At 39.2% G+C, this 26097-nt stretch overlaps 1 protein-coding gene across 5 annotated transcripts in view; it reads left to right on the forward strand.

Annotated features, from left to right (window-relative positions):
• Ankrd30a (ankyrin repeat domain 30A) overlaps positions 1-26097 on the forward strand; it is a 62842-nt gene that overhangs the window by 20831 nt on the left and 15914 nt on the right. For 3 of the 5 annotated variants that reach the window (XM_027429256.2, XM_027429257.2, XM_027429259.2), the window contains exons 13-27: positions 3813-3911; positions 4497-4525; positions 4627-4699; positions 5408-5478; positions 7348-7502; positions 8066-8248; positions 9798-9831; positions 10095-10236; positions 12279-12492; positions 15721-15904; positions 16988-17125; positions 18240-19196; positions 20923-21075; positions 24810-24880; positions 25594-25687. In XM_027429256.2, coding sequence (XP_027285057.1) covers positions 3813-3911; positions 4497-4525; positions 4627-4699; positions 5408-5478; positions 7348-7502; positions 8066-8248; positions 9798-9831; positions 10095-10236; positions 12279-12492; positions 15721-15904; positions 16988-17125; positions 18240-19196; positions 20923-21075; positions 24810-24880; positions 25594-25687 — 2597 coding nt within the window. The remainder of the gene's footprint in view (positions 1-3812; positions 3912-4496; positions 4526-4626; positions 4700-5407; positions 5479-7347; positions 7503-8065; positions 8249-9797; positions 9832-10094; positions 10237-12278; positions 12493-15720; positions 15905-16987; positions 17126-18239; positions 19197-20922; positions 21076-24809; positions 24881-25593; positions 25688-26097) is intronic. The other 2 variants (XM_035448542.1, XM_027429258.2) reach the window with 2 other exon arrangements.

Here is a 26097-nt window from a genome sequence, read left to right on the forward strand (position 1 = left end):
GTTGACAAAAATATAACACTCACTTCCAAAGAAATAGAACATTGTTCTGGAGACAAATAGGACTGTTGATAACCTATTCATGTTCCAATTTAATAACAGTTTCATGGAGTTTTTATACCAAAACAAAAAAAAATCATAAATCAACTTGTCTTAAAAATACATGATGGAAGCTACCTCTGTTTCTGTGTTTGCTATGCAAGCTTGAGGACCTGCATTTAATTCTCCATAATACACATTAATAAAGTAACCCCCTTGTAAAAAACAAAACAGGCAGCATTTGCTTGTTCTTCAGGACTGGGAAGGCAAAGACAGAGAGGTCACCAGGGTTTGCCCTCCAGCCAGTGTACCCTGCTCAGCAAGTACTAGGCCAATGAGAGATTCTGTCTCAAAAACACCAAGAACCAACACCAACAAAACCAAAAAGCATAAGGACAATGGACAGTGTCTGGGCTGCCATGGCCTCTGTGTACCTGCGGGCACATGGACTCAGTCTTCTCTTCCCTCCAGCTACATCACACACACACACACACACACACACACACACACACACACACACACCACATACAACACACACACAACACACATAACACACACATGCAATGCACGCCATATTACCAGATCCACCCTCCATAATAAATGGGTAGACATTAGGAGAATGGGTTGCAGAAAGTCTCTGCTCCAGACATCAGATTATATTTAATAATGTCCTCAGCCTTTGAGTTGGTAGAATCTATGGGTTCTGTACATTCAAAAAGGAGTATCCTTGGCAGTCACAAGGGTGGTGGCCAAATACAGAAATGGACAATAGTCAGCTGACCTTGGGCTCAAAGTGATTTGGCTCTGGACCTGCATCATTCTAATTCTCTATAATTATTGACATTTTAGTCAGCCTTGTGGAATATTTAACATAGCTATGGCTTTTCTTTTTCTATAAACTTCAATTTGTACTTTCCTGTGTTGACCAAAGGCTCAGGTCAGATCCCGAGGTGAGATTTGAATAGCTACTAAGAGTGCTAAAGATAAATCAAGGTAATTTGGTTATGGACCTGCAATGTTCTGACACTCTGCAATCACAGGAGTTGTGGCTTTCAGCCCCTGAAGTCTTTAACACACATCTGGCTTTTCCGCCTTAGAACATTAGTTGACAGTTCTCCTAGCTGGCCAAGCCTCTCATTTTCTGCATGTAAAGTCAATAATACTTTGATGTCCTGTGGTCCTGGGAAGACTCACTTCTAGAATTTGATTAAGGATGGATATCAGGAAAGCATCTTCAGGAGAAATTGGGTAGAGCCCTAGGAGAAGTCCTGAATCCTATCAGGTATAAGCCATTACGATCTGAGTTTTATTTATTGTCATCTGTATCTTATAAAACACGTCCACGTGACATATAAATATAGTAGGAATATTATCCCTAAAGTTAAAACTTACAAAACAGAACGTAGTATGGCCTAAAAAAGTAAATCCTGAGGTAAAGGAGACAGGCCTTCTTATTTTTTGCCATTTTCTTTTATTTCATTTTACATTCCAACCACAGTTATCCCTCCCACACCTCCTTCTCATCTACCCCCCAGCCCACCCCCAGTCTTCTCTTCCTCACGGGAAGGGCTCTCATGAGGAGTCAATATAGTCTGACACAATAGATTGCGGCAGGGCCAGGCCCCTCTCCCATGCATTAAGACTGAACATGGGAATGGACTAAAACAAGCGAGCTCATATACCAGGTTTGTATCATGGCCCTACTGCCAGGGGCCCCTCAGCTAGTCCAAGCTTCAAAACTGTCTTCCACATACAGAAGGCCTAGTTTGGTCCCCTGGAGTCTCCACTCAACAGTTCATGACTTTCTATAAGCTTGGTTCAGCTGTCTCTGTAGATTTCTCCATCATGAACTTGACCTCCCTTGCTCCTCCCTCTCCTGGATTTGGCCTTTCCAATGAGAATGTCAAGACTTTGAAAAAGGAAATCCTAGAAGATGCTAGATGATGGAAAGAATTTCCATGCTCCTGAATTGACAATATTAATACTGTGAAAATGGCAATATGACCAAAATTAACCTACACATTAATGCAATCCCCATCAAAATCCCCATGACATATTTCACTAAGAAAAAAATCTTTGGAATTCCTAAGGAATCATAAAAGACACCAATAGCCAAGACATGCCTGGAGGAATCAGAATGCAGCTGGAGGTATCACAACTGACCTCAGATTATATACTATAGAGCTAGAATGCTCAAGGCAGACCTTCTGGCATGAAAACAGACCTGAGACCACTGAAGCCAAATAGAAGACCCTGATTAGACCAGCAAGACTGTGGCCACCTAATCTTTCACAAAAGCTAAGTCATGCAATGGAAAAAAAGACTTTAACAAATGGTGTTGATAAAACTAGAAATCTACCTGTACAGGAGTAAAATTAGATTCATGTCTCTCCTTGTACAAAATTCAATTTGAAATGAGTATCAAAGACCTTAAAATAAGCCATAAAATGCTAAAATTTCTAGAAGGAAACACAAGGGAAGCCAGGCATGATGGCTGATGCCTTTAGTCCTAGTACTCAGAGGCAGAAGCAGGCAGATTCTAAGAGTTTGAGGCCAGTCTGATCTACGTGGTGAATTCCAGAACAGTAAGACCTTCTTCTGAAAAACAAAACAAAACAAAAAATACATCCAAGCAAAGAAACAAAACACAGGGAATACTTTTCAAGACATTGAGTAAGAAGTTTCTGAGTAGGACTTCAATAGCATAGGAAGCCCCATATACCAACAGAGGAGCTGCGGTAAGTCAAGTTTCTGCACAGCAAGAGAATCTGTTATCACAGTAAGCAGATAGCCCATAGATAATTCTTAATAGAATTTTCCCTACTGTTATGTTGGTCACTGTCCAACATCTAAAGGCTTCATCTAGTGAGAAAACAACTAAATTTAGTATTTGGATTAAATTGAATCACTGAGTCCTAAATGACTCAGTCAGTAAATGTATCCAGTTTTCTATAAATGTTACTAAGAGTAAATCATATTGTTAATACCAGAGAATCAGGTTCCATGTTGTATCAACATACTGAATTTTGACCTTAGGAATTTTTTTATGTGCATTGGTGTTTTGCCTGTAGGCATGTCTGTGTGAGGGTGTCAGATCCCCTGGAACTGGAAGAAGGAGCGGAATCTAGGTTCTGTTGGAGTTGATGAAGAGGGGATGCTAGGGAACTCATGACGCCCTCAGTACATCTGCATTCACATTGGGTTATTGCTGCTTCAGATGTTACTGGGATTAGGAAGTGCTGTTAGAATTTGATTTACCACAGACACACAGCTGTCCTCTGAATCACTAGCAAGCATCAGGTCTCATTAATGTATTACTTAGATAATTAATTACATATTCAGACCTTTGCTGTCTTTGGAGATAGCTAATTTTCTGATAAAGTAGTTGTTTCATGAAAATTTATTAAACACTAACATGATGAACAGCTAAATCAAACCGATTTTAAAGCACGGTGTTATGGTTCATTTCTTCTTTTGATTTTTCAAGACAGGGTTTCTCTGTATAGCCCTGGCTATCCTGGAACTCAATCTGCAGACCAGGTTGGCCTCGAACTCGCAGAGCTCTGCTTGCTTCTGCCTCCTGAGTGCTGAGATTAAAGGAGTGCGCCACCACTGCCTGGCTATATGGTTCATTTCTTAGTTGTTATTTTAAATAAAATCTTAAAACCAATTTTTAAATAAAAGTTTATTAATACCTATTCTAATATCTGACAACTCAGTTAACTTTTTCCTTTTGATAATCATTGAATATTAAAAATGTGAATATTATTTCTTAGATGTGAGTTATATACCTTCTTGCATGAGTGGATCAAGAAACTTTAAGATGGCTAAACTAGAGGAGTCAAGAAATGTAGGCATTCCAGTAGCCCACAAGGGTATGAAAAAAAAAAAAAACCAAACTGGTATTTTTATGAGCTATTATTCTACAAGTGTATATCCAACCTACTCAGTTTAGAAAATCTTCTCTGGTGAGAAGTGAATTGTACACTCAACTGAACTATTATTCCATCTTTATTTTTTCTAAATTATAGGGTAACTTGAAGGAGGTGATAAATGCTTGTAGTATAATGTAATAAACCATTCTGGTGCGCTGCATTAAAGACACGCTTCTACCATCGTCTCTGAAATGTATCTTCTCGGTCGTAACGTGTTCTTTTAACTAACGGTCACGTTTCTGTCTGTTCATCAGCATGTTTTCATTGGCAAATACACGTCACATTTCCATTTTAGTTACCGTCATTACTTAACTTTGAGTCCTAACTGCATGTTTTGTCAAGCTTACCCTCTTGTTCTTTATTGAGTGTATTTCTGGTATGTTGCTTGCCTAAGCAGGGGAGGGTGGCAAAACTGATGATTTTCAAATATAGCATGAGGGTTTGGCTCCATAGTAAATACGGTTGGTTTACCATATTTATATATAAAATATATAAGTTATATGTAACTTCCCTTTTGCTTTTTAGAGGCCCTCAGGAAATATCCAGTCATGGAGGTATGATAATATTTTCATCATGAATTTTAACTACGTGTTATAAAATTTACATTTGTTTTATTGTTAAATAAAACAGTTTTATTGTTCCCAAACCTATCCAGCCTACCATCAAAAGGATGGATCCTGTTCTGTACAAAACAGTAGGAATGAAGGATGTACCAACGTTCAAGTCAGGTAAATTGTGTAATATTCTAGGGGAAGGCACATGAAATATTGTAAATGCTCTTTTTCTGGTTCCTAAACACATTTTACTCCCAAAGTTTTTCTGGAAAGCTTTGAAATAAATAATGGGACATTGCTGTTGGTATCCATCAGTGGTGAGGAAAAAGGAACTCAGTTCTGTACTGTCACCCTCTGAAGCCGGAGGGGACTCCTTAATCACTGCGGGGCTTCAGCTGAGTCAAACTCTTTTGAGTTAGTGGTTTTGACACAGAAAAGCATTTTAGGAGTAGCCAGGGTGAAGCAGAATTGGGGTTTTCATTGAAAGTAGAGAGAAAAACATTCAGGAAATGAATAAAAGCATATTTGATTATGGGTGTGCATCTCTCAGTGAGCTGTAATTTATTTAAAGAACTTTTTAACACAGCCTCTAAGCAGAGGAGCTCAAAGAGAGCCACTCAGGGAAAGTCCACGACACGTGCAAGTATGGATGTGGCTTCTAGGGTGGACCCCAGTATTTTGTCCTTAGCCATGTGGTGTCTCTGAATGATGTGTTTGGGATAATTGGAGGTATTTCCTAAGGTGGTAAATATTTACCTTTGTCGCCAATGATTAAACTTAAACTCTTAGGTGAAAAACCAAATTATTACTTGTTTGTTCTGTGTTTATAAAGATTTTATCTAACTAAATTTATTTTAACTGAATATGTGCTTTTGTCTGCAGAACCAGACATAGAAATAGTACCAAGAGAAGAGCAGAGAAGGCTCAGTAGCAGTGAAGACAGCCAGCGACAGGTACGTGAGAGCTTAACCCTGGTACAGCGTGCTCGTGGCTGTAGTGATGCAGCATGTTGGATGAATTCATTCAGATAGCCTTTTAGGATCAGTATAGTATGATTTAATACTTCATTTTAAAAGGACTGTGTTTATTACATGTATGTGTAGTGGGGCAAGTGCACGTGTGTGCAGGTGCCTGCAGAGGGCAGACGACGAGGGTATAGGAACCCTTGCAGCTGGAGTTACGCACAGATACCAGGTCAACAGTCGGAGACCCAGTTCAGGTCCTAACCACTGAACCATCTCTCCAGCCCCTAATACTTCATTTTAAAATCATTTTAGCTAGTTATATCATTTAAAATAAGGCTAGGGGGAGTCCTCCTTAGGTAAGATTGCCTACTGTATAAAAATCTATAGTTCTGAGTTCAGATTCCCAACCCATGTAAAAAAAGCCTAATATGGACATGTGTGTTGGTAACCCCAGCACTGGGGACAGCGATAGCTGATTCTGGGAGCTCAGTAGCCAGCACCAAAATGAAACTCTTTAGCTTCAGTGAAAGGCCTGTGTCAGTAGAGTAAGGCAGAGTATTAGAGCCAACACCAACATTTTCCTCCGGCCTCAGGACTCACACTCATGTACACACTCATGCGCTCACAGGTGAATCACATACATGCATCATTCACTCTGCCCTTAGTTCCCTCAAAATAACTTTAACTGCTCTCTGAACCAGCACATAAAATAACCTCTGTTGCCTGTAAAGAGAAGCATACCTCTGGAGGGAGGCTGTGGTACGGGGGTAAATGCATTGACTTTCTATTTCTAACTGTATATAATTGTAAGAAACTGGTAGGTACTCTAAGTGCTTTCTTCCCACTGTGCTTACCAAGTAGAGACTGTATTAGAACTGGACCTAAAAGAAATGAATACACCAGCATAGTTTATAATTGGAATTGACGTTGCTCTTCTCTCTAACTGGTATTAATGACTTTGTCAGTTAATAGCGTGCCTCCTCCCCACTCAGTGATCTTTAGAAAAAGGACTAATGTACTCTTTAATGTGTGATATGGTAAGCTTTGTAATACTAAAACAAAAACAAGCAGCCTTCTAACTTGTTTTTCGTAAGTGTAGCACAGAAGTGTAGTGCAGACAAACAATAGACGTATTCAGTCTACTGGTTCATAATATCCAATTTAGAGTGAGGGAAATTAGTTTTTACTTTAGTTATAGATGTGATTTAGAAATAGCTAAAACATTTTCTTTATATATACTCTTAGTATTTAAAAAATAAAGTTTGTTTTTTTTTTAAGGAAGAACTCTTGAAAATAAAATTCTGCACATCTCAGTGTAAAAAACACAGATCTTGGGTGTCAAATCTAAGTCATGGTTAAGCTGTCAAGTGGTAAAAATCAATGAAAACTAAGGACTTTTAAAAAGATTGAATAATGGCTTTTCTTTTCTTTCTTTCTTTCTTTTTTTTTTTTTTTTTTTTTGGTTTTTCAAGACAGGATTTCTCTGTGGCTTTGGAGCCTATCCTGGCACTTGCTCTGGAGACCAGGCTGGCCTCGAACTCACAGAGATCCCCCTGCCTCAGCCTCCTGAGTGGTGGGATTAAAGGCGTGCGCCACCAACGCCCAGCGGCTTTTATTTTCTTAAGGTTTATTTTTATTTTATGTATGGGTATGTACATGTGCATATGTGTGCTGTGTGCATGCTTAGTGCATGGAGAGGTCAGAAGTGTGCATTGGATGGCTTGGAGCATGAGTTACAGATGGTTGTGAGCTGCCATGTGAGCGCTGGGAACCAAATCAGTACTCTTAACCGTGGAGCCATTTCTTCAGTGCCCCCACAAAAAATAGGTTATCCATAGTGTCAACTTTTTATTAAAGGTTGAAGAAAAAAGAAACTACAAAACTAGTGAAGCCAAAGTGTCAGGAAGTCTATGCGATGGTTCCGTTGACAGTGTTGGTAATGGAGTAAATCAGCAGAGTGGAAAAACTGACAATCAGCAGCTTCCTCTGAAGAGGCATGAAGAACGTGATAGGTGAGATTGTGGCATTATTTAACAGTGTATGTGTAGTTGTTATTGTCCTATAAAGCCAATTCTAATTTGGGCTATTATTCATTATCAAATAAATGTTAGGCAGAGATTAGACATATTCAGATTTACATGATTGTTAGAAAAACATAAAAGAACCTATTTTCCCAGTTACATTAATAATATTTTGTTTAAAAAAATAACTAGGATTGGCCAAAGTAAAGGCATTCTCACACATGTTAATAACGGATGTGTAGTCAGGTGGCCTGTGGAGTTGGGAGGGGCAGGGCCTACCTGGGAACATTTACAGGGTGGGAACAGGCTTAGTTTGACCTCTTCAGAAAAGCTTTCCTTATGCCCAGATAAGTGCTTCTCCTGTGGCAGCTCTGATACATCACCTGCACCATCGGTGGACATTTGTGCATTTGCTGAGCATATGTTCAGCTAGTGTTTAATTGGCTTTTTTGTTTTTAGTAAGTTAAGGTGAAAAAATAAGAATTTCACCAAAATTACTTTTCTTTAATCTTTTGTCAGTAGAATTACTTTTAAAACGCTGGCATTTTTAACAGATTGTTTTTAAGTAGTGGTCCTGCCTTGCTTATGAAGGAAGTGAAGAAAAAGGAAAGTGAAAAACGGGTACCCAGAGAATCTGTTCTGATGCCAGTGACTGAAGAAGCCGGCTCACCACCTGGTGGTTCATCACAAATGCAGGACGGTTCCAGTCTAAGTGACACAGACCACAGTGAAATGAGGTAAAGTAGGAGTTCTTTATTCCCTATGTAGGAATATTTGCTGTGAATACTTAGTTTTGGAAATAAAACAGAATGTTGTAGTCTCCAGGCAAAGAACTAACCTGTACCAGTCTCTCTGAAAGGGGAAGACAGGGCGAGTGACTTCAACAAGTGTAGTTTATAAAGGGTTCCCACAGAAGTCTGACTGCAATACCGAAGTGATGACGAACTCCTCAGATTTTTATGCAGGGAATGATAATAGAAAACTGGAAAAAAAATGTGTCATTTAAGAATCTTCTTTAAAAGAGGTATTTAGAATATGTTGCATGATATCAGGATCCAGCAGAGAAGTGTATGTTTACTTGCTGTTTTGCTGTGTATATCCAAGGTATTAAACTTGACATTTTCTCTGAAGATGTATTGTTAATTTCCCTCGGAATTTCCACTCAAAAATTTTTAAGATGCATTATTTTCATCTGGGCATGGTAGCACTCACCCTTTGTCCCTGGGCTCAGGAGGCAGAAGCAGGTGGGTCTCTGTGAGTTCGAACCGACCTGGTCTACAAGAGCTAGTTCCAGGACAACCTCCAAAGCCACAGAGAAACCCTGTCTCAAAAAACAAAAAACAAACAAACAAACAAACAAAAAGAATGCTTCCAGTCCAGGCCTGGTAGTTTATTCCTGTAAGTCAAAACTTAGAAGGCTGAGACAAGAGATTCTTGATGAGTTCATGGCCAGCTTGGATCACATACTGAATTCCAGGCTTTTCTAGGCTACAGAGTTAGACCTTATCTATCTTGTTTCTAACTCAAATAAAAAAAAAAATGATTAAAAAAAAAAAAGTTTTCCTTGTGTAAGGACTTCAGAAGTACTTCCCAGATAGGTTGTAGTGCCCACAAAACATTGTTTTATTGCAAATGACAGGAACAACAAACAGGAGCCAAAAGATGAAAGCATTTGCCACCATGCCAGAGGACCTCAACTTGATAACTCAGAACGCACATGAGCAAAGGAGAGAACCAGCTCATACATGTTCTCTAGGCTCTTCACTCGCACTATAACACATGTGTGTATGCACATGTATACACATATACTAAAAAGAAACATAAAACTTTTCTTAATGGTATATTTCTTTCTATCAAGTAAAGAAAGCATGTTTTTCCTTTTACTTTTAGCATCAGTACTTAGATCTATGTTTATTCTTTTGGTCCTGAGGATTTGGCTCAGTTGGTAGAGTGCTTGCCTAGTAACCCACTGTGGGCATTGGTGACACATGCTTAAATCCTCAGCCCTGGTGGTCAAGAGAGGAGGCTCAAGGTCACCCTCAGCTAAATAAAAAAAAAATTACATATGTTCTAATTCCTTCTTATATTAATTGTTTTATCTTTTACTGTTTATAATCAAATCCCCTTATAGAAAAATATATTTTAAATAGCCTGTAAACTTTGTTAGTAAGAGAAATAAATTTCAAATGTAGAGGTTTTGTATAGAAGTCAATAATCTTGGATATTCTTTGTATTTCACATAATATTAGTCCTAAAGGATTTTTATGGATTTGTTTTTTATTTTAGGCCCATAAAGAAAACATCTAATAAAAATAACAAGGTAATGTAAAAATAATAAAAACTGGTATTTTGTTTTAAATTACATTATAAAGGTAGTGATGTTAAAAGATAAGAAAGATAAAGTGAAAAAATAGAGAAGCTTGTTATGGAAAGACAAAAGGAAGAAATAATAGCTGTTGATAAAGGCGTCCTCCTGCCAGCCATCTGATCCTTTAAGAAGTGTCTGTTTCTGCTTGTATAACACATTATTTCATGTGTAATGTAAACACTAGGGAAACATTTTAAATAGTGTTTATTTTATAGGTCAGAAAACAGGTAGCTGCTGTGGATGACCTGGATGACTTGAATGAGTCGTCTGAAACAGCCTCTGAGGACTGTGAGCTACAGTGCCCCGATTATGAGAGCGTTTTGTGTGAAATTGAGCATCTCAGAATGGAATGTAGAGGTAAGATCATTGTATAAACAGACCGCCTTCCCACATACGGTAATGTAGCATTGACCCTAGAACACCGAGGTGTGGCAGTGCTGTCCATGCAGAAGTGTGATTTATATTACAATACTATGAGAGCTGTTTGTTTATAACATCAGACAACGCACTATAGTTATTCTCACTGGACTTCGTGGGACTGACACAGCCAGTCTTTTTGTTGATCTTGCTTTTCTTCTGTGCCTTACTGTCAGCAGATGAGGTTGCCTGGTGGGCTGGCTAGTTATATGTCAACTTGACATTAGCTAGAGTCATCAGAGAGGAGGGAGCCTCAATTGAGAAAATGCCTCCACAAGATCCAGCTGTAGGAAGCCTATAGGACATTTTCTTAATTAGTGATTGATGGGGGAGGGTCCAGACTACTGTGGGTAGTACCACCCTGGGCTGGTGTTCTGTGCTGAGCAAATCATGAGGAGCAGTAAGTAGCACCCCTCCGTGGACTCTGCATCAGTTCTTTCCTCCAGGTTCCTTCCCTCTTTGTGTTCCTGGCCTGACTCCTTTGATGATGAACAGTGATGCAGAAGCATGAACCAAATAAACCCTTTTCTCCCCAAGTTGCTTTGATGTTGCATCATAACAGTAGTACCCCTAAGACACCTTGGTCTCTGTGTAAAACACTGTAAAACTAGAGAACTCTTTCCCTGTTAGCCCACTTCCTGCAAACATGGTCTCTCTCTCTCTCTCTCTCTCTCTCTCTCTCTCTCTCTCTCTCTCTCTCTCTTTTTAACTGTAATTGTGTAGTTGCAAAGATTCAGATCTGATCATATTAATCCTTTGCTATGAGGTTAAGTTTTTCAATCCTTTAGTTTTCTCCTGCTTTTCCATTTCCCAGTTGTTGTCTTAGAAGTTTGTTCTTGCGGTAGAGTATTTTGTTTTACACGGCGTCAGCAAGGCATATTGCTATATAAAGGGTTATTTGGTTAGTTTCAACATATGTATTAAACACATATCAGGATAGTAAACAAATCCATCACAAAAGCCTCCTCCCAGTCCTCCCATGTAGCTCCCCATTCCATTTTCCAGTCCACAGGACAGGAGAGATCCAGTGGCTCTGTCTTCACAAACACTGCTCATCAGTGTTTTAAATCTTAGCTTTCTTATAGGTGTGTGGTATGGATATTGTTATGGTCTTAATGTGCCTCACACTGCCTATAAATGTTCAGCATTTTTCATGGATTTCTATTTCTTTGCTCTGATGGACTCCTTTCTGATCCGTATCCATCATCTTGGAAATCATGTTTGTCCAGCCTGACTACGCAGAATAGATATTCTTGGTCCTGTAGGAGAAATGGGTGAGATTTCATCTAACCTTTTCAGATGTTTTATGCTTTGTTCACGTAGTTTCTTCCTATATGACTGTTGTTCAGTACTTGGCTAAGTAATCCAGGGACCCTCTACAGACCTGCAGGGTCTTCCTCTGCGTTGCTCTCTCTGCTCTGTCCTGTGATCTCATGCTGTCTAGGGACAGCAAGTGTAGGGAGCTCTATTTCACTTCTTTCTCTTGTGAGAGAGTCAGAGACCTGGGATATTTGTAGAGTTCATTTATTCCCTGTCTGTTAAGGATCCTTGTCTTGAGAATTATTGAGATATTTTAACTGTGTTCATCTGGCTTGTTTTGAGTGGGAACATGGCTCCATAGCTGTCACCTCATCTTGGCTAAAAGCAGACTGAAAGAGAGGCTCACTGAATGTTTTGTTTTCTGCTTTAAATCAAACATGGAGTATTTGGTGAGTCTAGCTTAATTTGTTTAACATGAAGATCTCCAGTTCTATACAGTTTCATATGAAAAAATCCAGGTGTATAATTCTATATTTTCTTTTTAAGCTGAAAAAGAGCAAGGGTCTTGCCTATGTTATTTGCGGAGCTTAGTATACTGTGTTCCACACTGTAAGCACTTACTGTACATTCCTCAGTGTGTAAGTAAATGAATATAAAAATTCAGTCTTTTCTTTTAATATGCTCACTCATTTTATTTGTCTCTTATTTTCCCCCTGATTCAGATATTGTTAGTCTATTGAAAATCCGGGATGCAGTTTATTCATATAAAAGATTAATAGAATTTAAAAAAAGCCACTGTGAACTACTTACAGGAAAACTTAAAAGAATGGAAAATAAATTTAAGGAATCACAGAAGGAAATATCAGAAACAAAAGAAGTGAGATCACAGTTAGAGCATGAAAAGGTAGAATGGGAACAAGAGCTCTCCAATCTGAGGTATGCTGTCTTGGTTTTATTTCATCAAATTTTAATGTCCTATTACATTCACTTACTTACATGTGAGTGTGCTCATACTTAGCGCATGCCTTGGCATGTGGAAGTCGGGTGCTGACTTGGGAGAGTCAGTCTCCTTCCACCATGTGGGTCCCCAAGATCCAGCCCACCAAGCCATTTCCCCAGCCATGTTAGCCTAGCTTTAAAAGAATGTTTCCACTGTTTATAATATAGAGATGTACTTGAATTTTGGCCTTTGTTGACATGCCCTGGAGTTTTCAAGAGAGAATATTTCCTGGTCTTCTGAAATGTGAAATTCTTGTAAATAATATAGCAAACTCAACTATGAATTATTCTAAAAATTAAACAGATACTCTTCCATAGATTCCACTACAATCATGGCTTTAATAGCTATATAAAAGCAGCCAAAAAAAAAAACCAAAAAACAAAAAAAATCTCTATTAATTAAATAACCTTTTGTGGGGAGATTCATGTTTTTGTTTGTTTGTTTGTTTTTTGAGACAGGGTTTCTCTATATTGCCCTGACTGTCCTAGAATGTACTTTGCAGACCAGGCTGATCTAGAAGAACTCACAGAGATCCACCTGCCTCTGCCTCCCAAGTGCTGGGATTAAAGGCGTGCTCCACCACTGCCCAGCTGATCAAATGTCTTTTAAAATTTATTTTATATTAGAGTACTGATGTAAGTTTCTTTCTATATAATTATTTACTTAAATTTCCAATATATAATATGAACACTCCAGCTCATCACACAGCCTCATGATTTCTATGTAATATTTACATGGAAATTATAGAGAGAGGGAGGGGAAATAAGTGTATGTTTGATGCTTTGAATATTGTGTTTAATCTATAGTTAGCTTTTGGTAGTTTCTGCTAAATTAATTCTGTCAGTTCATGAGCATGGGAGGTCTTTACCTTCTAGTATCTCCTTCAGTGTTGTAAAGTTTTCATTGTAGATGTCTTTTACCTTGTGACTAATTTTATTCCCAAGTTGTATCACGCTCTTTTATTTTGGTTTTAAGCTATTGTGAATGGGATTTCCCCAATTTCTTTCTCAGGAAGTCATTACTGGTATATAGATAGACTGCTGGGTTTTAGATGTTTCGTATACAGTGTATCAGGAATTAGGGTTGTCTGGTTGAGCTTCTCCCTCAGCTACCCCAAACCCTGCAGCCTTCCCAGAACCAACACCACATACCTTGCCTTTCAGAGCCTGCTCTCCTCCCATAACTACCCCAGATCCCTGAAATCTCCCCAGGCTCCTGCTACACATATTTCTCCTAAGGGTCTTTCCTCCTCTCACGGCCACCCTAAGCCCCCACCACCTCCCCAGGTATCCCCATTGCCATATAAGGTGCCAGCATCGGCTTATTATCCATTTCCCTCAGCCACCCCAAACACTCAGCCTTCCCAGAACCCCTTCCACATGTTTCCAGAAAGGGCCTTCCTTCCTCTTCTGGGTACCCCAACGCCACCGCCTCCCCAGGACCCATGGCCCATACATTACCATTAATGGTATTCCTTTTATCATCCCTTGGCCACTTCAAACTCCCGTCCCCTTCCAGGACTCCCTCCATACATGCTGCTAGCAAGGGCCACTTTCCTCTCTCCCCTCGGCCCCCAGTCGGGACCTGTGCCTGACTCACTACCTGTAAGACCTGCTCTCCAGTCTGTGACATCACAGCCCCACCTCCCAGGACTCCGGTCACCCACGCTGCAGATAGTCCTAATCTGCTTTGCAGTTTTCACCCTCTCCTTACCTTTGTGCTATAAACCCACCATTCTTGGGCTCCTGCCACTTTCTTTGCAGGACTTTACCTCTTGCTTGGTAGTTTGATCCCTGATCCCTGGGTATTCCACTTCCGGCATCTGAAGATCTATATATTCTTCCTGCTTGCTCTGCAGGAAGATTGCCCACTGTGCCCTCTGGCACTCAGAGCTTGCCATCCCAGGACCCCTTTGCAGCTCTTGCTTACAAATAAGTCTCCACTTATCCGGCTCTTCAGAACCCCATCTCTACCATCTGAGGCTGAGTACCTGCTTTCTCCAGATGTAAAACCTTCACTCCTCCTTTGTCTGGTGTGCTAATCTTGCCACCTGAAGACCTTCAAGGAGCATTGGTTTATGCCACAGAAGATAGGCTTCGCCCAGCATCTTGCTTAAGATCCCTCATACCTTACTTAAGCCTGTCAATCATGACATTTGCTAATCACCCCCGAGATGGGAGGGCACAGCCCTGCCCACTGGAATCAAACCACCACACATTAGGACCCTCCCAGCTTCACCAATACAAGGCCACATCTCCGTTACCCCAGCCATCATAACTCTGCTGTCTCACTCACCACCTTGGTGAAACACCCTCCTGCTGGACAAGAGCCCACAACCCATGTGGACCTTCAAGCCCTAGGTTTCCCAAAGTCTCAGTCCACTCAGTCCACAGATCAGAGAACCGTGCTCCTGATTTTCTACTCTGTCTAATTCAGGTGCCAGGTCCAGATTCATGTTGAGGTTCCTGACCAATTGGGAATTGAGTTTTGTGTAGGATAAGAGAGAAGGATCTAGGTTTTTCTGTGTGTAGGTGTCCAGTTTGACCAGCAGCATTTGTTGATGGTGCTGTTAGTTCTCCATTGTGTTTTCTGACATCTTTGTGAAAAGTCAGGTAGCATAGGAGTGTGGGCCTCATTTCTGCTCCATTATCAGTGTGTTTGTCTGCTATGACTCTGTGGTGTGGCTTAAAGCAGGAACAGTGCAAGTATTTATCCAGGTCTTTCGTGTTTCTGTGTGAGGGTTAAGTTCTTAAGCTTTTTTTTTTTTTTTTTTCCCATTTTCTGTGAATTGCATTGGAATTTGGAGAGGTTGCATTAAATCTTTAGATTGCCTTTTTTTTCCCCATTCTTGTTATTATCAAGAGTATATGAGCTTTAGAAGAGATTGAAATGAGAAATTAAACCCATGAGTCATAAAGAGGAACAATTTTTTTTGTTTGTTAGTTTTTCAAGACTGGGTATCTCTGTGTAGCCCTGGCTGTCCTGGAACTCATGGAGATCTGCCTGCCTCTGCCTCCTGAGTGCTGAGATTTAAGGCATGCGCTACCACCACCTGGCTGAGAAACAATTATTTAACAATGGAGATCTTATTAGGACAGCCCGTCACTATCTTGAACTTCATTTTGTATAAGCAGGTTAATTTTATGATAAACACATAATTTCAGATTTGCACTGAAACAAGAGGAAGAGAAGCGGAGAAGTGCCGATCAGCTTTCTGAGAAAACTATGGACCAGCTTAGGAGGAAAGATGAGCAATATCAGAATGAGGTTGACGAGAAGCAACAGCTTGAAGTCTCTCTCAGAACATTGGATATGGAGTTGAAGACAGTAAGAAATCATTTGAACCAGGTAAGTTAATCTTCTCAAAAAATGTCTTTGGGGTTTATTTGTTCCTTCCTTCCTTCCTTCCTTCCTTCCTTCCTTCCTTCCTTCCTTCCTTCCTTCCTTCCTCTCTCTCTCTCTCTCTCTCTCTCTCTCTCTCTCTCTCTCTTTCTCTCTCGTTCTTTCTTTTTTTCCTTTGTTTCTTTCTTTCTTTTGGTTTGGTTGAGTTTTTTTTTTGGGGGGGGGTTGAGACAGGGTTTCTCTGCATAACCTTAGCTGTCTTGAAACTCATTATGAAGAGCAGGCTGACCTTGAACTTAGAAATCTGCCTGCCTCTGCCTCCCAAGTGCTGGGATTAAAGGTGTACCTGGGCAGGGAGTTGGTGGGAGTTCGAGGCCAGCCTGGTCTCCAGAGAGAGTGCCAGAATAGGCTCCAAAGCTACACAGAGAAACCTTGTCTTGAAATACCAAAAAAAAAAAAAAAGTGTTCCTGGATGATAAAAATTTCTTACTAAATTTTTACTTACTAAAGTGCCTTTATCACTACTTTTAATGCCAGTTTAATTACATATTATATTTATACACATGTCACATACATATCTCTGTGCCCCACTTAATGAAAATATCTGTTTCATTACTATGCACATGTCATGAGCATGTCAGACATCAGCCTCATCACAAATTGATGTCCTTGTGTGGGGCCACCAGGATATATGCAGCCCACTGTTGACCGATGGTGCCTTGTGCTAAGAATAAATTTAAACATAGATAGCTGAAGTATTTATTATGACTCTTGGAAACTAATAGGTACTAAAGACGTGTTGGTCTGGCTCTCTTAAGATAAAGACTAACTGAAACTATGTTAAAACTAAAATGTTTGTAACAAAGTAGTTTACAATACTCTTTCTGTCTAAAAGAACTGTTCTTGCTTTTTAAGCAGTGTAACTATTATATTCAGTGCAAATTTAAGTGTTACTTGTGGGGTAGAGTCCACATGTTTTCATAAGCTGCTTCTAGATTGTTTCTAATGTTCTATTCTTAAAGCTTTTAGGTGCCTGTCCACAGCAGCACAATAGTATGAGACTGAAAGCTTTATGAAATGTATCTCTAGGTTTTAGAGGAACGAAATGAGATTCAGAGGCAGCTTTCCCGAGAACAGAATGCCAGAATGTTACAAGATGGAATTCTTGCAAATCACCTTTCCAAACAAAAGGAGATAGAAATGGCACAGAAGAAAATGACTTCTGAGGTATTTTCTTTAGTTTTCTAAATATATGTGTATTTATATATTTACATATTTTCAGAACCAACCTTATGCTCCATGGAAAATATAGAGGATTTTGAGCCATCTGTGTGTATACATAATACACATGTTTCAGGAGTAGATGGCAGAAGTATCCTCCTACTGTCTAAAGTAGAGTAAGTGCTTTAGTGAAGGAACACTCGCAGCAGGGTCAGGGGACCTGGGAATTCTGCAGCTTGTTACATTTTTAATCTCTCCTTTTCAGAATGGTGGTGACTAGGCCACTCATGTGTGCAAACGTACTTATTTGTATAGCGCTTATTTTAAACATTTTACCAATAAATGGAGTTCCTATGACAAATAAAAAAAAATGTTAGAGAAAGTTTCTGGAAAAAAAAAAAGGAATTAAAAGAATTTTGGGAAATTTCTTCTTTCCAAACGAAAGAACTAAGGCTCTTACTTTGGACCAGTTGTATATGTTAGATATTAAAGTGTGTATGTGTGTGTCTGTGTGTGTGTGTGTGTGTGTGTGTGTGTGTGTGTGTGTGTGTTCATATCTGTTTGGGAGCACACGTATGTGCATGCATGTAGAGGCCAGAGGTTTATGTTAGGTATCTTTTTGATCACTCTGCACTTCAGGTATTGATGCAGAGACTCTCACAGAACTGACGTGGCTGGTCCAGCTAGTCAGCTTGCCCCCGGGGATCTCCCATCTCTGTTTCTCATGTGCTGGGACTGCAGGTGGGCTGCACATGCCCCAGATTTGACATGGGTACTGGGGAGCCATATTCTGGTCCTCTCACTTGCACTAAGCTGTCTCCTGATGTGGAATGTGAACCAGTTTAGGAATCTTTACTCTGTGCCTTAAGCCTGTTATAATCCAGAGAAAGACTTTTCCAGTGCTGAGTTTCTTAAAAAGTAGCATTACTTTTTCGTAAAGTCTTTGTCTTTGATTATGCTTATGAAAGTTTGGGAATTTGTATTTCTGTAAGCTCCGAAATTTGATTTTTTTATTTTTAGTTGCATCTATATATTTCAATTCTTAGATTGTAGAACTTCACATGCTATCCTTGAATTCTGTAAGAAATTGTGCTAGCTAAATGTTTATTTCCTTACTTAGGTATCTGTTAGTCAAGAAAAAGAGAAAGATCTATTGCATAAAAACCAACGGTTGCAGGATGAAATTGCCATGCTAAGACTGGAGATGGACACAGTGAAGACCCACAGCCAGGAGAAGGAGAAGAAGTACCTGGAGGATATTAAGACTGCAAATGAAAAAAGTGATAAGCTTCAAAGGATGATAAAGCTGAATGAAGAAACATTTACAAAGACAATATTCCAGTACAATGGACAGATTAACAATCTTACAACTGAGAACACAATGCTGAGTTCTAAGCTGGAGAATGAAAAACAAAATAAAGAAAGACTGGAAACAGACATCGAATCATTCCGATCTAGACTGGCTTCTGCTATGCATGACCATGCTGAAATTCAGACATCAAAAAGAGACCTAGAAATTGCTTTCCAGAGGGCAAGAGATGAGTGGGTTCGTTTGCAAGACAAGATGAACTTTGATATGTCTAACCTCAGAGATAACAATGAGATTCTCTCCCAACAACTTTCTAAAACTGAAAAAAAATTGAATAGCCTAGAAATTGAGTTTCATCATACAAAAGATGCACTTAGAGAAAAGACTTTGGCTTTGAAACACGTACAAAGAGACCTCAACCAGACACAGTGCCAAATGAAGGAAGTTGAGCATATGTATCAGGATGAGCAAGGGAAGGTGAATAAATACATGGGGAAGCAAGAATCCATAGAGGAGAGGCTGTCTCAGCTGCAGAGTGAAAACATGTTGCTCCGACAGCAGTTAGATGATGCTTCCAACAAAGCTGACAGCAAAGACAAGACAATAGTTGATATCCAAGACCAGTTCCATGATATGCTAAGCAGACTCCAAGCTGAGAGCCAGAAGCACAGGCTGCTGCTGGAAGACAGAAATAAGGAGTTAGTCAGTGAGTGCAGTCACTTAAAAGAGAGAATGTGTCAGTATGAAAACGAGAAAGCAGAAAGAGAAGTGAGTATCCAAAAAGATAAGTAGAATTTAAACTTACTTCTATCAAGTGCATGGGTGTATGCCTGTGTGTCTGACTCTGCACCATGCGCATGCCTGGTGTTTACAGAGGCATCAGATCCCCTGGAATGGGAGTTATAGATGGTTGTGAGCCGCCATGTGGGTGCTAGGAATTCCAGGTCCTCTAGAAGAGCAGCCATTGCTCTTAACCACCAAGCCATCTCTCCAGCCCCAAGAAAGATAAACGTTTTTAAAACATCCCACAGGAAAATTCAAAATACTGTTCATTAGTATTAAGTGTCGAATCTAGCTTGAATCTATTGATCATATTTGTGATATTACCTTAGAAACAAACCTGTGTCAGCAAATACAACTTAGATCTTATTCTCAAAACAAAGGTAATCCATATTTGATGTGGTTTGTATCCGTTACTCAGAATTGACTGTTTGTTACATGTTGTATACTTGCTTTGAATTATCACACTGTACCTAAAAACATGCACCATTATTATGTTTAAATTTTTGAAAGAGTCATAATTACATACATAGCACTGAATTTGAAATCCAAAAAGAAGGGACAATTCTTTTTTGTTTTGTTTTGTTTTTGTTTTTTTTTTTATTAGACTTGACAGGTGTGTTACTTTGAGTAAACACATTGTATAACCTTAGGAATTGTGATTAAGTTACATATTTTACTAGCTATATACTGATATTAACAATAATGGTTTTATGCTGCTGAAATAATAAATGGGAGGGCATGAGCTTTTAAATTGTGATTTTTGATGCTGGGAACTGAACACTGTAGGCCTTGCACATACTATATATATACTACTACCTACACACCCCAGCCATGAAATAATCTAAATGCTTTTATGTTGCCAAGTTTTAGGACCATAATGAAGCAGGTAAGTGGAAACTTTCATGATGAATATTAATAGCTTGCAGTTGTGATTCCATGAAATAGTTGGCTTCAGTTGTTCATTCTCGATTTCATCAGGGAATGAGAATATAGATACTATATTTTGTAGTGATTTTTTTTCCCCTTCAGTAGCTTTGTATATATTCCTGTTGGTATAATTTTGTCCTGTGTTACTGGAATTTAAATCAGATAATAAATGTCCCAAATTATATATCTTATGACTATAACTCCAAAAGCATCTGCTTCTATTACATCCTAAGTTAGGACAGATGTGTGTGAACTTTAACAAAGTTAAAAGTATGTTAATACTCTCATATCAGCGTTTGTAGGTTTTCCATATTTTAATGAGTAGCATGCTATTGTTTCCATTTCAAGAAGAGAGCAGAGTGATGGGAGGCAGTCTGCCAGTCGGTGCTCAATTACAGTTAAGAGCAGGAAACATGGAGCTGCCGAATAGTAATATACTGTATATTTCACACAGCTAGAAAACAGGATTTCACCATGAAGAAATGATCAGTGTTAGGAACCATAATTGTGTCTAACTTGATTTAAGCGTTAATGTGTACATGTATCAAAATATCATGTGGAACCTTGCTAATATGTGCAATTTTATGTCTTTACATGTCAGTTAAGAATGAAGATATAAAATATGAGAAAATTAAAATTAAGTATAGAATATAGAATTTGCCCCCACCAAATTGATACACACACTATTATATGCAGTGATATTCTTTGGAGTATACGGAAGCGCTAGCTGGTACAATATATGTTGTGATATAATATATAAAATTGGTAACTAATATCTTCCCAGGTCATTGTGAGGCAACTTCAACAGGAACTGGCCGACACCCTAAAAAAGCAGTCAATGTCAGAGGCTTCCCTAGAAGTTTCCTCACGTTACCGCAGTAATTTAGAAGACGAGGCACGAGATCTAAAGAAGAAATTAGGTCAAATCAGAAATCAAGTATGTGTGAAATGTAGTATATCAACTGCTCATGTACAACTTATTAAATAATATAGTTTTAGGATAAATCCAGTAGATGGCTTTCTTTTATATTTTCATTGTAACTTGCCATTACCTTTATAATGAACTTATTTCTTAAATTCCAGTTTTATTCTGCTATTTATTTTTAATTTGACTTTTAAAAATGCATTTATTTCTTGTGAGGGAACAGGCCAAGCATGCTGAGTCATTCCAGTGGAGGTCACAGGCGTGTGTGTGTGTGTGTGTGTGTGTGTGTGTGTGTGTGTGTGTGTCCCGGAGACCCAGCTTAGATCATCAGGTTGGCCACCAGTGCCTTCATACCCCCAGAGCCATCTCGTTAGCCCCATTTTTTTTTTCCGTACAATTTTGTAAGCCTTAAAAAAAAAATTCATCCCTCATCCCTGAGAAAATTGAGAACTATATATCTTTCCTCAGAGATATTTCTATTGCAGTTGAGGCACAGTAGGTTAAACCAGAGATGGTGTTTATGGAAAGTTCAGAAAATCAGCTTCCTTATTATCGTCACTTTTGTGAGTGGAAACAGCATCTTTGGTATTTATTTAATGGATTTCAAGATAGCTTGTACAGAAAGGCCATATGTATACTACCTATAATCTAAGCTACTTGGGAGACCAAGGCAAGAATTTGGGGCCAACCTGAAAAACTTCTAAAAGGGCTGAGGAGTATACTCAGGGGACAGAAAGAATGTTTGCTCCATCCCTTATGCCGGAAACAAACAAAAAGCAAGTGTTTTAGGGTATTTGAAACTGTCTCCAAAGCTAAGCATTTCTTTCATTTAGAAATAAAACCACATGGAAATATCCAGATCATATATAGTGCTCATATCCAAAAACAGAATGAAAAACAGTGTCTAGGTTCTGCCATATGTTTTCTGTGTGTTTTGTTTGTTTTAGAATCTCTGTAGCTCCAGCTGGTCTAGAAGTAACTGAGTACAGCAGGCTGTCCTGTAGTTTGCAGCCATCCCCCTGACTCCTCCTTTCAAGCGCTGAGGTTATAAGTGGGCCCCAGCACACCTGGCTTGCCTTTGAATTTTTTTTAACAGAAGAACACTATTGATCTATAATGAAATACATAGCACACTACTTAAGTAAAAATCAGCATCTCTTAGGGTATTCACAGAGTTGCATAGTCACCACAGTCAATTAGAACATTTTCATGATCTTGAATAAACCACGAGTCTCTTGTCTCTTGTTGTCACCCCTAGTCCTTCCATCTTCCCAAGACACATCAATCTATGTCTATATATAACTTTTTTTTTTGAGCATTTTATATAATGTGGTGTTTAGTTCTTTTGAATGGCTCTCAGCATGATGTTGTCAGCCCTTCGTATCTTCCTGTTGTCGAGTCATTTGCTGTTGCTATACCATCTGCTAGTGAACTGTTGTTTACAGGGTACTTTACCATTTAATCATCTTAGTTAACGAGCCTGACTGCACCACCTTTTTATCTTCTCAGAAGCTTTTCTCTTCGCCTCCTTTAATTTGGAGCTGACTCACAGTTAACATTTTCATGAAGCCTTCCCTGACTCCTGACTCAGTTTGTCTCACTTTAACATCCTAGTTTCTATTACTCTTAATTGGGTTTTGCTTCTTTGGTTAGTTTCTTTCATGTTTGTTATTTGTATAAGAGATAATTTTATTGGGATATGAATTTACCTAAAGGGTTGATGTCTAGTATGCATATGTCCTTGAATAAATTGAAAATGTTTTTGCTTAGTAATCATTAGAATAAAATTAAGTATTTCATACCATTTCCTTTTGAGGCACTAAGGTGATAAGACTTTCTTTTTTTTTTTTTTTTTTTTGAGACGTGGCCAAATGTGTCCTAGGATGGCTTTGAACTTCTGATCCTCCTGCCTCCATCCCCCAAATGCTACAGTTATAGACAAATGCCACCATGCTTGGTTTATGTATTGCTAATGCTCTAACCCAGGACTTCATTCATACCAGGCAAGCATTTACCAGCTCAGTTATCTATCTGTCTAGCCCCTATAATAAAGCTCTTATTATATTTTAAGGAATTGCATATGAAATGGAAAGCATTCTTTCATTATATAGCCAGAGTTGGCCAACTGCAAAGTCTATAGAAGCTGGCCAACTGCAAAGCTCTGTCTACAGCTTTTCTGGTATTCCATACTGAGTCCTGGATAAAGCAACCCAACATACTTTGGGGGAGTGAGTCAATTTAGGAACCTCAGTTTGTCAACAGAGCCCCATATTTTCAGCCTCTGATTATCACACCATTTACTACTTACACCAGGAAACACTGTTTACATTACACTATACGATTCTAGCCAGCCAAGTAGTATGAAATAAAAAGAAGCTAAAAAGTATTCCACATGGACAAAGTTACTGGTGGCCAGTGAAATTTCTGGAAGTTGCATGAAGTACTAGGGATATAGTATGGGCCTCACTCTCCCCATTTCCTGCCACATTCCGTTACATAGGGAATGAGCAATTACAGTTTGCATAAAGGACATCATCTATGGTTGCCATAGCATCTGCCTAAAATCTCACTCACTGCAGTTCAAGTACTTTATTTATATTCCCTAATTAATCTTTCAGTAGTCCATTAATGTGGATAGGATTATTTCCATTTTGGAGATGAAGAAACTAAGATACAAAAAGTTCATTTGCTCAGAATCTATATATCTAGCAGCTGGAGGAGGGGGCGTTTGGACCCAAGCATTCTGTTGTTTTTGCCAAAATCTCAATCAGTGGATTTTACCAATAAAGACTCAGGAGCCAGATGCTGGGGTGAAAGCCTGCTAGCTCAGAGAGGCAGAGAAAGCATCCAGCTGACCTTCCTCCTCGTCTGACATCCATGGAAAAGACCCTATTTCTCTTCTGATGTCTCAACAATAACAACAAAAACCCCTGAAACTCATTGTCCCTCCCTTATACTTCCCGTGCGTCTCTGTCTCCCTTTCTGCCTAAGTACCTCTTACTCTCTCTTGTTTTTTCTTACTAATCCTGTCCTCACTTCCTGTTGCTTGCTCTCCTTTTGGCCTATGGTTGACTTTATTTAATCCTGTTTACAGTATTCAAGCAGAAAACTCCTGGATTAAAGGTGTACTAGGACTGAGCCACACCACAGCTAGAAAAAGGGTTTTCCAGTAAATAACTCTATCTGGGGGTTCACAGTGTGATCAAATATCCTACAACAATGTTCTGGCTTCTGTGTGGATATACCTCCACTGAAACTATTTCATAAGACAACCAGCTATCATTAAAACACCATGCTCATCATAACTGGCAGAGCTGTGGCAATTTATAGATATGCAGATACATAACACATATGCGTAAGAACTTTTAAAATGGCAGTTGACAAGATGGTGGTTGGAATACAGAAATACAAACACTATCAGAAATTCCCTCTTTTCCAAGTTTCACCAGTGTTATCAGTTTGCTTAACTGGTAGGTTACAATTAAAGACTTCGATGGCTGAGCTAGCCAGGCAGTAGTAGATTATGATTTACAAATGGACTGTTAGTCATAGAGCAGACATTGGTAAACTTTTCTGTAAAGGGCCAGGTTTAGTTTTTGAGAGAGTAAGATCCCTGTTGGCAGCAACTCACTTTAATTTGCTTTTGCTGCAGAGAAGTGCACATGAACACTGACTGCAGGTCAGCAAATGAGGTTGCAGCTTTAGAACAGATTATTAGTAAAGGTTTGTTTTATTCTTTCTTCCAGTTGCAAGAAGCACAGGATCAACACAGAGAGGCTGTGCAGCGTGCTGAGAAGACGCAAGACCACCTACAAAAGTACAGTTTAAACAGTATAACTCCAGTGTTTATAAAGCAAATAAATAAGCAATGCAGTGTGGCATCTGTGTCAGTTCTGATAGCAGTCTCTCTGAAGCCAGGGCAGAGTCTCACCTCTGAGTTTCTTCAAATGCATACCTTTGAATAGGGATATGCAGTTAGGGGTGTCGCCTGTGCATGAAGATCTGGCTTTGACTCCTGTTCCACAAAACATATGGAAATAAATTATAGTTACCCAATCATCTGCATTTCAGACCCTTAAGAATGTATATGGCCTATGGGCCATAACAACCAGTTGACCAGTCAACACAGGGCAAGCCCTCCAAGCCTGGAGGCACGCCAATCCTGAGCCTGTGTGTACCCCTAGACACTCCCTTTACGCTGCCCTATAAGATCACTATGCAGACGCTTCAAGCTGTCTTTGCTAGCCATCCGCCATGGCGGGTAGGTGAAAGACCCGAGCTAACATGGGGTTAGCTCGTTAACAACTATGATAAAGCCTCATGCTGTTTGCATCAAAAAAAAAGAAAAAAGAAAAAAGAAAAAAGAATGTATGTAGTGCAGCTTTAGAATAGATCATTAGTAAAGGTTTGTTTTAATCTTTATTCCAGTTGGAAGAAGCACAGGGTCAACACAGAGAGGCTGTACATAGTATGTAGTTGATTTTCAGAAAATGAGATTTTTTTAAAATTGCTTTGTAAATATAATTTTAGGCTTGAACTTGAAAACTCCAACTTTAAAATTACAATACAAAAGCAAACGGAGGAAATTGAGCAACTTCAGGAAAACCTATCAAGTGTGAATTTGGTAAGTGGTCCCCTTCCTGGATCCTTTGATGCTGAGAGGGCGTGTCTGCCTAGAGTTGTACTGTGGGAACACAGCCGGCAGTCCTGTGGTGATACAGAGCATGGTGGACATGTGCAAAGTCTCCGTGTTGTGTTCTGTTCACACTGTTTGCTCCTCACAGTACAAGACCTTCTCTCTATAGAGAAGTTGGCTGAGTTCATAAATTAATGATTTCAGTACTAACATTTTAATAAAAGGACTGTGATAGTCTAGTGATTTGTACATACCACATCTTGTTTACACTTGCGTCCACTGGTGGACTTGTGTGTTACCTTTGCCTTTTAGTTAATAGATGTAAAGTTACTATGGATATTGGACAATATTGCCCCACTAGTACATTACAGTAATTTTTTTAAGATTTTATTTATTTG

Source organism: Cricetulus griseus, chromosome 8 (assembly GCF_003668045.3).
Source record: "Cricetulus griseus strain 17A/GY chromosome 8, alternate assembly CriGri-PICRH-1.0, whole genome shotgun sequence".
NCBI lineage: Eukaryota > Metazoa > Chordata > Mammalia > Rodentia > Cricetidae > Cricetulus > Cricetulus griseus.